This window comes from Plasmodium sp. gorilla clade G2 (assembly GCF_900097015.1).
Source record: "Plasmodium sp. gorilla clade G2 genome assembly, chromosome: 11".
Lineage (NCBI taxonomy): Eukaryota > Apicomplexa > Aconoidasida > Haemosporida > Plasmodiidae > Plasmodium > Plasmodium adleri (nom. inval.).
The window spans coordinates 352,501-366,869 of NC_041703.1; the positions used below are offsets into that span (position 1 = coordinate 352,501).

The 14,369-nt window shown below is 17.6% G+C and overlaps 6 protein-coding genes across 6 annotated transcripts in view; 1 reads left to right on the top strand and 5 right to left on the bottom strand.

Moving 5' to 3' along the window:
• PADL01_1109400 (conserved Plasmodium protein, unknown function) overlaps positions 1-1,232 on the bottom strand; it is a gene marked incomplete at both ends in the record, with an annotated part of 1,975 nt that extends 743 nt beyond the window's left edge. The window contains one exon of the mRNA XM_028682545.1: positions 1-1,232. This exon is cut by the window's left edge and continues 441 nt beyond it. Within this exon, the coding sequence (XP_028538813.1) occupies positions 1-1,232 (1,232 nt within the window).
• Positions 1,233-2,478: 1,246 nt separating this feature from the next.
• On the bottom strand, positions 2,479-3,345 carry PADL01_1109500 (SNARE protein, putative; the record flags this gene model as incomplete). The annotated part of the gene is made up of 1 exon (XM_028682546.1): positions 2,479-3,345. One exon carries the CDS (start codon positions 3,343-3,345, stop codon positions 2,479-2,481), a length of 867 nt encoding a protein of 288 aa, XP_028538814.1.
• Positions 3,346-4,518: 1,173 nt separating this feature from the next.
• Positions 4,519-5,085, bottom strand: PADL01_1109600 (conserved Plasmodium protein, unknown function; the record flags this gene model as incomplete). The annotated part of the gene is made up of 1 exon (XM_028682548.1): positions 4,519-5,085. The coding sequence occupies one exon, from the start codon at positions 5,083-5,085 to the stop codon at positions 4,519-4,521; it is 567 nt and encodes a 188-aa protein (XP_028538815.1).
• A 202-nt stretch (positions 5,086-5,287) lies between these two features.
• PADL01_1109700 (acylphosphatase, putative) lies at positions 5,288-5,846 on the bottom strand (the record flags this gene model as incomplete). The annotated part of the gene is made up of 2 exons (XM_028682549.1): positions 5,288-5,532; positions 5,702-5,846. 2 exons carry the CDS (start codon positions 5,844-5,846, stop codon positions 5,288-5,290), a joined length of 390 nt encoding a protein of 129 aa, XP_028538816.1.
• A 2,165-nt stretch (positions 5,847-8,011) lies between these two features.
• Positions 8,012-10,787, top strand: PADL01_1109800 (endonuclease/exonuclease/phosphatase family protein, putative; the record flags this gene model as incomplete). The annotated part of the gene is made up of 4 exons (XM_028682550.1): positions 8,012-10,054; positions 10,316-10,412; positions 10,529-10,617; positions 10,770-10,787. 4 exons carry the CDS (start codon positions 8,012-8,014, stop codon positions 10,785-10,787), a joined length of 2,247 nt encoding a protein of 748 aa, XP_028538817.1.
• A 734-nt stretch (positions 10,788-11,521) lies between these two features.
• On the bottom strand, positions 11,522-13,849 carry PADL01_1109900 (conserved Plasmodium protein, unknown function; the record flags this gene model as incomplete). Its single annotated transcript, XM_028682551.1, has 1 exon — positions 11,522-13,849. The coding sequence occupies one exon, from the start codon at positions 13,847-13,849 to the stop codon at positions 11,522-11,524; it is 2,328 nt and encodes a 775-aa protein (XP_028538818.1).
• Positions 13,850-14,369: the final 520 nt, after the last annotated feature.

Consider the following 14,369-nt stretch of genomic DNA (forward strand, 5'->3'; position numbering starts at 1 on the left):
AAAAGTTCTTCATCTATTTTAGGACATTTTAATTTTTCATGTAATATAGTTATAAACAAATTTTTTTCATTTGTTTTTTCTTTTTGATAATCCTCAAATTCTTTTTTTGAATATTTCCTACGGTCATCATAATCATATTCATCTTTATCATTTTCATAACGTGCATAATCATCTTTTTCATCTCTTGCACTTGTATATTTCCTTTTTTTTTTTCTTTTTATTTCCTTTAACAAATTTTCACTTACTTGTTCAAATATTTGATTTTTTCTTTTATAAGATAAAATGTCATATTTTTCTTTTTTCATTAGATGATTTTTAATTTTTATCCATTCTTTTGGATTTTCATTTTCCAAATAATTAAATAGAGCATCTTCAAATTTATGTTCCACTTTTTTTTCTGTCTCTTTAGTTTTTTTTTCTAAAAAATTTTTCAATAATCTATTTCGTGTCTGTACCCAGTTATTTGTTTTATTACCATCATATGCTTTATGATTTTTTAAAACCTTTATAACATCATGTTCATTAAATGGATAATAAAAATATTCTTCGTTTTTGTTTAATAAACTTTGAAAATTTTCGATTAATATTTTCAATTCATCTTTTTTATCTTCATTTATTTCTTTAATTAATTTATTAAAATATTCTTTTCTCATATCTTTTGGTACATTTAAATATCTACTATCATATAAAATAGTAGCTAGAACATTTTCATATTTTGAAAATTCATTAATTTGTTTTTCTATCAAAAGCTCTTTATATGCTTTCAAAATATCATCCATATCTTCTTTTTTATCATCAGAATTATAATCATTCTCTTCCTCACTTTTTATATCACTAAATTCTTCTTTGTTTTGTTTGTCTAATAATTCTTCAACTTCTTCAGGACATATCCATGTTTTCTCATTAGTTTTCTTATTATAAAAAAATTTATAATTTTTGCTTGTCTCAACAATAAACCAGCTCTTACTACCCTCTACATATTCCCAGCTATATGGAACCCCAACGTAATATTCTTGAATATCCTTTGATAAATTATTATATTTCTCCAATTCTAAATGTGTTAAGGACTTATCACATTGTTCTTTACACAAATGGTCCTTATGCTCTACACCTTCTTGATCATTACTAAAATTTGTTTGGTCATCACTTATATTTTCTTTGCAAGCCTTTTTGTTATTTTCATGACCACTTTCCATTTCCTCTTCATCATCAATTTTATTATCGTTTTGCATATTTATACTCTTATTTCTGTTATTCCCAGTTTTTTTTTTTTTTTTTTTTATATCACGAAATTTGCTTTTCTTCTCAAAATAAATTACTCTTATATTGAATATGGGGTAAAAAAAAAAAAAAAAAAAATGAAATATCTATTTGAATATTTAAATTTTTTTTTTTTTTTTTCCTGACTTTTTCATAATTTAAAAAAAAAAAAAAAAAAAAAAAAAAAAACTAGCTTTTATTTATCTAATATAATATATATAAATAATATTGTATATCATTCTTTTTATTCTTCCTTTTGGTAAAAATAAATAAATATATATATATATATATATATATATATAATATAATAATTTAAATTAGATAGATATAATCATATTATCTAATAATGATATTTATAACGAATTATATAATCATATGAATTTTTCACCATACCTAGGTGTGGAATAATGTTTTTATATTTTATTATTCTTTATTTTTTTTTATATAGAAACAAATTGGAATTTTAAAATAAGGATAAAAGGAATCTTTAAGGGAAAATAGAAGAAATAATATTATTCTTTTTTTTCTATTGTAGTAAAATATTTTAACTTTATGAATTGATTAATTTAATAAAATAAAACAAATTTTTAGTTTTAAAGAACAGTCACAAAAAAAAAAAATAAAATAAAAAAAATGTAATATATATATGATATAATATAATTAATATAAAACGAAGGAAATGTATAAATATAAAAATTAATCCATAATAAATTTATAATAAAAAAAAAATATATTAAATATATTTTAATAATATATATTATATATATATATATATATATGGGTTATGTTTTGTTACATAAAACAGATATTAATTTATATATATTTTATTTTATGTAAACAAAAAATGGAAGAATTATATAAAAATTGAAAAAAAAAAAAAAAAAAAAAATCGGGAATACTAAAATAAATAAACAAAAAAAATATTTACATATATATATATATATATTTTTATTTATATATATTTCTTTTTTTTAATAAGTATCAATTCCCCACAAAAAAAAATAGGATTAAAAAAAAATTTAATAGAAAAAATATAATAAAATGTATAAATATATATATTATATATTTATATATATAATATACAAACGTATTGACACCATACAATCTATACATTTAATTCAGTTCACTTAAAAAAAAATATATATATATTTATATAAACATCGATATTTTATAATAAAACATTTTAAAAATATAATCTTATATTTATGTGGTCATTCATCATCTCCTAAAATAAGAATATATGACATAAAAAAATATCAAACTTAATATTATTCCTACAATGACAATAATTAAATTTTGTTTATGAGTTTTTTTTATGGTATCTACTAGTGACGATGACAAACCTACATAATTATACATATCTATCACTTTCTTACGAACGTTTTTTAAAAATTTATTTTGTTTTCTTAACATATTTAATGTATTCATTCCTTGAACATGAAATATATTTAAATGATCTTCTACTTGTTTTAAAATTTCATTTTCCTTATGTAAATAATTTATATCATCATCACCATGTCTTTTATTACTTTTTGTGTAGTTGGACTTTTTATTATTTTTCATTTCAGATTGTTTTAAATTAGTTTTATAAATATTGTCTAAAGTTTTTATATAAGAATTTGCTTCATTTGATAATGTTTCTATTCTTCTCTCCCATATGATATTATCATTATTTATAATTTTATTGTTTACATTATTTGTATTAATAAATGAATAAGTATTTTTTAAAGTCTGAACATTCATATAAAATGAGTTTGTTAAGGCATTTATTTTATTTAATGTCAAATTATTTTTAGTATTATTATTTATATTTATAATATCACTTCTTGCATACACATTATTATATGGATTATTATGATCATGTTCTTTATTATTTGATACTATTAAATTATACGAATAAAATAAATTATATGATTTTTCTAACTCTTTTCTTATTTTAACTATCTTTCCATATATATTATTTAAACTAGTGTCTTGAATCATGTCATTTTCATTATTCTTTTTTTTTATGTTTGCAAAATTATCATTCTCATTATTTGAAGATAATAATTCATTATCTAATATTGGTTCATACTTGTTATTCATTTTTTATTTTTTTTTATTTTATTTTACAAGGATATTATATATAATAAATTCATGGGGGTCAAATAATAAATATAAAAATTATATATGTGATAATATGACAAAAGGGTTATATATAAATATAAATATATATATATATAATATATTTATTTATATAAGTTTTTTTATTTTTTTTTTTTTTTTTTTTTTTTTTTTTTTTTTTACAGCTTTGTCATTGAATTGATACATAAACATAAAATACAGTTAATATGGTTATAAAAAAAAGAAGATATCTCATTTTTATATTTTTTCTTGTTCATTTTAATATATTTATTTTTAACCATACTAATATATTTTGTATACATATATATAATGTGTTGTTTTAATTGATAATATGAAAAGTATATTTTGTTATATATAAAAAAATTTATTACATAAATATTTAGAAACAAACAAAAATAATAAATAAATAAAAATAAAATATAAACGAGAAAAAAATACATAAAATAATATATTTTTTTTATATAAAGTGTACAATATAATAATAATAATAATAAAAATATGTATTTAAATTTTTTAATGCGAAACAAAAATAAAATAAAATAAAATAAAATAAAATAATAAATTGTATTTATATAGATGAAAAAATATACATTATAATATAAATATTAATACAAAAATGTTTATATATATATATAATAATATTTTTTTTTTTTTTTATTGAGAAAGGGTTTATTATTATGAATATATAAAAATATATTTACTTATATAAAATAGGCATAATAATTAAGTAGCAAAAATATAATAATATATATATATCATAGTATTTTATAAATATTATAAAATACAATATAATATTTATATATATAATAATTTGGTCTCATTTTATATATTTTTATAACATAATCATTTTGAAGATCATATAAAAAAAAAAAAAGATTTAATACATAATTATATACGAAATATATTTATTTTTCTCTTCAATCTTTAGGGGGAAGAAAAAAAAATGTATTTTTATTATATAAAAATGTTATAAATTATATGTTATATGTTCTATCAATTTAAAAAAATGGTAATAATTTCTTGTGAGAAAAAAAAAAGTAAAAAAAGAAAATAAGAAACAAACATCACATAATATATATTTATATATATATATAAATTTTATGATAAAAACAATATAAGTAGATAAAAAGTTGTCTACCATATTTGTCCATTTTGTTCAATATTCATATCTATATTTAAAAAAATAAATTTGAACATTTCATAATTGATGTATAAATTGTTAATATTTATAGAGGTGAATTTATATTTGTCGATTTTTCTTTCTACATAATTTTTTGAATAAATATTATTTTGTATATATTTTAAGAAATAATCTTGATTTGTAAAATATAAGAACATATGCATAATATCTTCCATATCAACTTTAATATTAAAATGATATAATGCTTTTCTTATTTTTTGTATGTTAATTAAATTTTTTAAATTTTTATTATAATATATTATTTCATCAAAATCATCATTTTTTTTTAAACTCTGTTTTTTTTCTAATTTTTGTTTTATTTCCTCTTTTAAAAATTCCTCATCACTTATAATATCATCAATATTGTTAATGTAATTCCACACATATTTTATTTTCTCATCTATTATATTTTGAAATTCTATATCTTTGTATTTTTCATAAATAGTTTTTACCTTGCCTCCTCGTCTTCTTAATGACTTTTCAAGCCCATCATAACTCGAATACTTGGAGGCCTTTTTCATTTTTTTTTTTTTAAATACCTCAAAAAAAAAAAAAAAAAAAAAATAAGGAAATATTTAAACAAATAATATGTATATATATTTAATTCTTATGGTGAGAAATATAAAAAAGAACGGACAAGAAAAAATAAAAAAAAATTATAAATAAATAAATAAATATATATATATATTTATTTATTTATTTATATGTGTGCTTTTTTATTTTTCATCTTTTGATGGTAAAATCAGAACTGCTGTATTTGTCAATGACGTTCTCATTACTTATAACACATTTATCAATTTTTGAAGAAGGGCTACCAATATTAGTCAAAAAATTTTTAAACTTCTCTAACGTTTCTTTGTTATCACTCTGAGCTGTACCTATAACAGTATTTACATTAGTATTCATAACATAACCTTTTATATTTAATTTATCAGCTTCCAACTTGGTATATTTTCGAAAAAAAACACCTGACAAAAATAATATATATATAATAAATATATATGAATATTTATTATATTATCATATAATGAATATACTATCAAAATAAATAAAATATAATATATACATATATATTATTTTATATATATATATTTATGTCAATTCAATTAATTTTTTTTTTATCATTCATATTCAAACCTTGTACTTTTCCAAAAACTTCAAAATCGAAAGTATGTATCATTTTATTTGAGCTTGAAAAATTTTTTAAAAAAAAATTTCTATTGGATATATATTTTGTCTGAGGAAATAAAAGAAAGCAATGAAAAATATGCGAAAATCTCATATTTTTATAAAAAAAAAAAAAAAATAAATAAATAAACAACAAATTTATATATCCATTTTAACATAATAAATAGTATAAAAATTAAGAATATATTATATATATATAATCATTTAAAGTTTGCTCTTATTTAATTTGATTTATATAATATATATATATATAATATATATTTATATATTTTTATTTTCAAAATTTACTATAGAATAATAATGCTTTTTTATTTTCATGTGTAAATTTTAAATAATATTAGGGCATCATAATAATACATAAAGCATATAATATATTATATATATATATATATAAAATAAATATCTTTTTTTTTATTAACATAAACATTTATAAAAACATATTTATTCTTATATATATATATATATATAAATACTTTATATATTTATATTTATGATTCCTAATTTATCAAATATTTTTATATCCTTATAAATGTTCCTTTTATATTTATATATACGCATGCATTATAAACACTGTTTGTTTTAATAGATCCTCAAAAAGAAAAATATATTAACACAACAAACAAAAATAAGTTAATAAAAAAAAAAAAAAACAAAAGGAATATTACTGAAGTTATTATAATGTCAACATATTTGATAATGTTTTCCTTTTTTTTTTATGTTTATTTATATAAAAAGAAAGGAAGAAAACAAATCAACACCAACTGTTATATTTTATTAGAATTTTTTCATAATTATATCCAATTAATTTGTTTTCCTTTCTTTTTTTTTGAGCATTCGAAATAAATATAAAAAAAAAGAAAAAGAAAAAAAAAAGAAAATTCTAATTAATATATATATGTTCATACTAGTGTCCTACATATGTTTTCATAATTTACTAACTGTAAAAGGGAACTTAAAAGATAATTATGATACAAACATATATAGGTTCTTCCTTTTTTTTAATTCTTCCCTTCACACATAATATATATATATATTTTTCTTTTTTTCGACAAAAAATGAAAATATATTTATATCATGAAAAAAAATTAAAATGTTAAAAGGAGGAAAATTTTGATAAAAAAAAAAAAAAAAAAGATTTCATTAAATAGAAAATAAGACATCATTATAATCGTCATTCCTTTTTAAATAATTTTATATATGTGTTTATATTAATATATCCAAAAATAAAAATGTCCATATATTTTTTTTTTTTTTTTTTTTTTTTTTTTGTGTTGTTGTTGTTGTTGTGTATATAAACATACATGTAACATTATTATTGTTCGTTATATACGAATGCAAGTAAAATTAAACATAAATATATAAACATATATATGTAAAAACTGTCATTTCCTATATTTTTATATATATTATTAAAAAAGACTTGTCTTTATATTATCAATATAAATAAAAATAATATATAAATCACTTTTATATTTATCATTATTTGCAATCATTTTTATTTTATTTTATTTTATATTTCTTTCTTTTTTTTTTTTTTTTTTTTTTTTTTTGGGACTTAACAGTCTTATGAAATAGTTATATGATTCATAAAACTATTTTCATTTTCATTTACATTTTTTCCATTTGAATTAATTTTTTTATACTATATTATTTTATTTTATTATATTATTTTTCATTTTTTTTCCTCGGTTACAACAAATTCTCTTTATTTTTCTTATTATGCATAAGGTTTATAAAATTTTTTAATATATTTATAATTACGGTGTGGACTAATAATTTTTTATCTTTTTTTTTTTTCACTTATTATTTTTTTTTTTTTATATATTATACAAATATGGACTTAAGCTTATTTTTTCCGTTTACCTTTTGAATACTTTATTTTTCTTATTTTTTTCTTTTCAAAAAAAAAAAAAAAAAGTATATATATTTATATAATGTTCTTATCCACATGATTAATTCTCTCATAAATAACAGAACATATGCATGTATATTTTAATCACCCTATATATATATATATATGAACATTAATTTTTATATTTACTTTTTATTATTACTAGATTAATTAGTATGAACAAGGGTAGGCAATTGTGTAAAAATGGGGTTGTATATATTTTGTGGAAATATATAAAATTTTATAAATTATAAATGTTATAAAAAAGATTTAAATTCTTTCTTTTTTCTTTTTTTTTTTTTTTTTAATACATTCCTCTTTCATTTCATTTTATGTAATATTTTGTCTTTTTATGTGTATCCATCAAAATGTATGATAAGTCTGAAAAAAATATAAATATAAAACTTAATAATAAAAACGAATCTGGATTTAATAAAAATTGCAAAGTCCTTGATAATAAACCACAGCTAATTATAAATGTGAAAACCGAATGTAATTTAAAGAATGAAAATATGAATGATATTAGTCAACCTAAAAAACCATTCGGGATTAGATTCAGAAGTAGAAGTGATGCACCTTTTAGTAGGAAAATAATTAAAGATAATTTTGATAAGGACAATTATCAAAGCCATCATATAGATAGTAATGATATGAAAATATGTGAAGAAGAGAATGAAACAAAACAATCTAATATAAAAAGACATAGTGTTGGTATTAATTTATATACATCTAATAATAATAATAATAATAATAATAATAATAATAACAATATTCATAATAAACCTTTTAATAAATTTGAGAAAAAAAAAGTTTTAGGATACAATTATTTTACAAATAGACAGAAGAAAATATTAAATCAAGATGATAATAACATTATTAAAAATGTACCTATAAGTATATATGTAGGTACGTGGAATTGTGAATATTTCGATTTCTCTAAAGAATATGATTCTGATAAAAAAAGATATTCTGTAAATTATTTAAATAAGAATACACAAAATGATATTTACTCTATGAAATTAAATGAAAGGTTTTCTTTACGTTCTTTAACACCTTTAGTGTGTATGGAATCTGGTGATAAAATTATTCAAGAAAAAGAATTACATACAAATAATAAAAATCAAATTATATCTCTCAATAATAATAATAATAATATCTCTTCAAATAATACTCAAAAATATTACATTCATCATAATCAAAAAAAAGAAATTAATAATTTATCTTGTACTAACACATCTGATGCGAAATCCAATTCTAACGATCTTAATTTTTATGATATTTGTAAAATAAGCAACAATAAAAATATAGATAATTATAATAATACAAATAATAATATAAATGATATGATATCTAAAAAGATGGATAAATATTCTTTAAATAACCAAAATTTTAAGGAAATAAATTCAACAAAAAATGATAAAAGTAAACTTGATAATATCAAAACAAAAGAATACAATGTGTTGCAAGTGCCAAAAAATTACAGCGACGAGCAATTCAGTGAAGCCTCCTCAAACGAATCTACACAGTTATCAAATAATTGTACAGGAAATATAAAAAATGAAAAAGCTGAAAAATTTTGTAATATAACAAATATAAAAAAAAAATTTTTTCAAACATGTAAACCTACAGATACATTGATATTTTCTCACTGGATACAACCATATTATGATATATATGTTATATGTTTACAAGAATCCATATCTGATAATATAATAAACTGCCTATCTATGTATTTAAAAGAAATAAATCAAGAAACCTATTTATTTTTACCATTAGCAGACTACAAATTATCTGGATATGGCGATGGAGCTTTTTTACAAATGAAATCAACAACTATAGCTGCATGGGTAAGGAAATCAAAATTACATCCAAGAGGACCTGTCAAATTATGTGCATCAAAATCTATAGCTTTTAATAAATTAAATAATAGTAAAGGTTGTGTCTCCATTTTATTAAATATATTCAATCAATTTGTTTTATTCATTGGCTGTCATATGCCAGCAAAGGATCAAGAAATTAGACAAAAATCAAGAGAATTTATATTAACCAAACTAAGTGAATATTTCAGTAATAAAAGCACTTCAAATTTTAAGGATGTTTTTCATCATGTTATTTGGATGGGAGATTTTAATTTCAGAGTCCATGGAATACATATAGAAAAGGTAATTCATTATTTAAAAACGGATAATCTCAAAGAGTTACTTAAGCATGATGAAGGACATTCGGCATATTCTTATGATTTGTCTATAAGTTTTCAAGAGTTACCTATTAACTTTCTACCAACATATAAAAAAAATGGAAACAGACCAATCATTAATAGGAGTGACAATGAATGGGTTCAGAAGGAATACAAACTAATACACAATATAAAATGGTACAAAGGTGGAAAGCAGGAAGCTCGAATACCATCTGTAAGATATATATGTGTGTAGATATATAAATATGTTTTTTTTTTTTTTTTTATCCAATTTGGCTATTTCTTTTTTTTTTTTTATTCAATTTGGCTATTTCGTTTTTTTTTTTTTTTATCCAATTTGGCTATTTTTTTTTTTTTTTTATTCAATTTGGCTATTTTTTTTTTTTTATCCAATTTGGCTATTTTTTTTTTTTTTTTATACCATTTGGCTGTTTCTTTTTATTTTATTAATTGTTTACATTTTTTTTTTCTCTAGTGGACAGATCGCATTTTTAAATGGTCATGTGAGAAGACAAAAAATTGTTTGGTGTTTGTTCCTAATTCTTATCTATCACCAATACCTGAAGAAAAAAGTAATGATATGATTTGATAAGAACTTAATATATATATATATATATATATATGTATAGTCCATTTCGGTATAATTTTTCGATTGCATAATTTTTTCATTTTTGTTTTATTTGTTTAGGTATAATAATGTCTAGTGACCACAATCCAGTTTCCTGTTGTTTTCAGATGTTTAAAATGAAAAATGATGAGGATATACCATTAACAAAAGTAACATTTGCACATAATGAAAATAGGACATTTGATCGTATATATTACACATTCAGTTGTATATAATTTTATTATGAATTTGATATATATATATATATTTACGTTATAATTTCATTATATTATTTTTCTTTTAATTTTACTTATATTTGTAGAGCGTATGGAAATTTTAATGGTCCTACGGTATATTCAAATTATTCATTATAAGAACTATTAAGATATTTTAAATAAAACTAAATGACTTAACATATATATCCTTATAAAAATAATATAAATAAGAATTTCAATTTTTTTTAATATGTAAATTATGTTAAGTAGGAAAATAAATAAATAAATAAATATATATATATATATATATTGTTAAAAATTATTGGTTTCTTTTTTTTTTTTTTTTTGACATAAATTACCCATATTTTTACAACTATGGAAGTGTATGACAACACATACAAATGATTAAACTTAATATTTTTTATCTTGTTTTATTTTTATAATCAGTTTATACATATTATCTACATATTGTTTTTTTTTTTTTTTTTTTTTTTTTTTTCCTTTAATTAATATTTCATGGTGATTCATTATTGTGTGACTTATTATTTTATTTTATTTTATTTTATTTTTTAATTAAAAAAAAAGAAAAACTTCCAATTGTTTAATATTTAAAATAGTAAATCAAATATTGAAAATGATGCAGTTTTTATAAACAAAGATAAATATACGAATAATATTATAAAAATAAAAAATTTAGTATATATTTATATTTTAATTAAATATTTAAAAAAAACAAATAAGAGAATTAAAATATTATTATTATAAGAATTAATTAAAAAATTAAAAAATAATATGTATATATATATATATATATATATATATATATATATATATATCACATCATGTACACATATTTTTATTACAATATCCTATTTTGTGTATCTAAAATCATTATATAAATATCTCCTTTAGATGAAAAAAAGCAAATATGAATGCAGGTTTGATTAGATACTTCTTGTAAGTATCTATCATAATTAATAAAATTATTATCTTGTCCATATATGGTTAAAACATAATGTAATTTACTATCATTATTGTTTTCTTTTTTAATTAATGTATGAATTAAAAAATTACTTAAATTTTGAATATTTTGGATATCTATGAGACCGTTATTAAAAATAATTTTTTGGATTTGATAAAATTGTTTTTTTTTTTTAACTAACATATTTGTATTTTGTTTACAACATAATTTGATGTCTAAAAGAATTCTACCTATATATTCCATAAAATAAAGAATAAAATTATTATAATTTTCATCTTCATTATCAAAATGGTCTTGTTTAATGTAAAAATCTTTCATATTTTTCATATTATCTATAATATCATAGAGACATTCTTTTTTTAATATATGTTCATTATTTATATAATATGAGTTTTTATAATTTTGTAAGAATTTAAGAACACTTTGAACTTTTTTTTTTTTATATGTTTCATATTCATATTCGTCTTTCTTTTTTTTTTCATTTGATATTATATCATCGTTTTTTAATTTTTTTTTTTTTTTTTCTTTTGGTGTATTAATAATTTTATAATCTCCATTTTGAGTTAATGATATATTTATATCACTACTTGAAGATGAATTATAATTAACGTAAAATTTTTTATCATTAAATTTGTGTATTTTATTTTTATTTTTTTTATCATCATCATTATTATTATTAGAATTATTATTGTATATATCATGAAAGTTAATAACATTGTTATGATTTTGGTGGTGACATAAAAATGATGCATCATGATTATTATTTATATTACTATTTATATTTTCATTTTTGTTTATTTTGTTATGATCACAAGAATATTTTTCAAGAATTTCTTTTTCTATATATTCCATATTAAGTTCATAAAAAAATATATCATCCATTTTATTTTTACTTATATATACATTAGAGTTATTAACATTTTTATCATTGTAAAAATGTGAAGAATATATATTATGCTTTTGATTTAATTCTTGATTAAATTTATTTGAATATTCATTCCGATCTTTATCATTTATTCTATAATTATTTTGTATAATTTTATTATTATTCTGTTGTATTATAGAAGAGTTAGAGAAAATGTCATTATATACATCATCAACTTGTTTGATATTTATTTCATTTGGAATTGTATTATTATATTGATCTTTCATAAAAGAATATGTACTATTATAATAATTATTATTATAATTATTGTAATTATTAATTGTAGCATTATTTTTTGAATCAGCCGACATGTTATAAAAAAATGTTGTGCTTATTTTTTCCTTCTCTTTTTCTGTATCTCTTGAAAATAAAGCCCCACATAATTTATATGAAAATTCATGATATTTCATATATAGTGGATATATTTGAACATTTATAGATTTATTATTAACTAGTATACTTTTTAATATCCTAATAAAATTTTCATCACAATTATTATATATACATAATAAATCTACTGGATATGTATACAAATTGGTAAAAAAATTTTCATAAATTTCTCTTAATTTTCCTCCAATTTTTTCCTTATTATTATCATTATTGTGATTTTCATTTTGTATGTATTTTTTATTTAATAATTTTATATTTTCAGATTCATTTGGAATATTATTATTAACAGATTTATTTGTATGATTTATGTTGTTATATTGTATGATATCTTTATTTTGTTTATGATTACATATATCTATGGATACTATATGATTCAACAAATATTTGTCTTTGTATAAATTTTTGTGATTAATTAATCTTAATTTAGTTAAATCATTAATACATAAATAGAGTATATTATTATTTATATATATTTTATTATCATATTTACAATTATAAGAAACCATAACTTGATCATATTTTTTAATAATATAATTAATATAATCAGTACTAAATAAGCTTGATAAATATAAATTTTGTATATAATATGATCTTTTATTATTTATTATATTTTCGTATATATATTTACTATTAAATAATTCATTAGATCTATCACAAAAATTTGTTATTACTATTTGGCTATTTATTAAATGACTCTTTAATAATTTCCCTAATTTAATTAAACATTTCTTATTATTTAAATTATATATATAATCTATTATTCTATCATTTTTATTTCTTTCTTCATTCTCTTCAGCTATCTTTAAAAGATCCTTAATATTTATTCTTTCTATTGTTGTAAAAATTAACCCATTGTTATTAATTTCTTTTATGTTATTACTAAAAAACATACTGTTAAAATAAATGTGGTAATAATATTATACATAAGTATCAACAAAAAAAAAAAAAAAAAAAAAAAAAAATACTCCAATATATATATATATATATATATATATATATATATTATGTTGTTTCTTATTAAGTATTGAAAATGATATTAATTATAAAAAGGTAAACAAACATATTATATATATAAATAATATATATATATAATTATATATATGTATATTTCTTTTTTTAACAAATTAGAGTTAAAACTTTCATTTGATTAAAAAAAAAAAAAAAACAAAAAAAAAAAAAAAAAAAAATCTTACATATATATAATATATATATATATATATATATCATGGTATTCAAACATGTATACTACATATTATCATATTTATAATATTTATTTTACATATATTTTATTACGTATGTTCATACATTATTTCTCTTATTTTAAGCCTGTCCGAATATACCCATATAACATAAAAAAATAAAATATATAATATATATTATATTTATACATATATATTATAAAATTAGTTT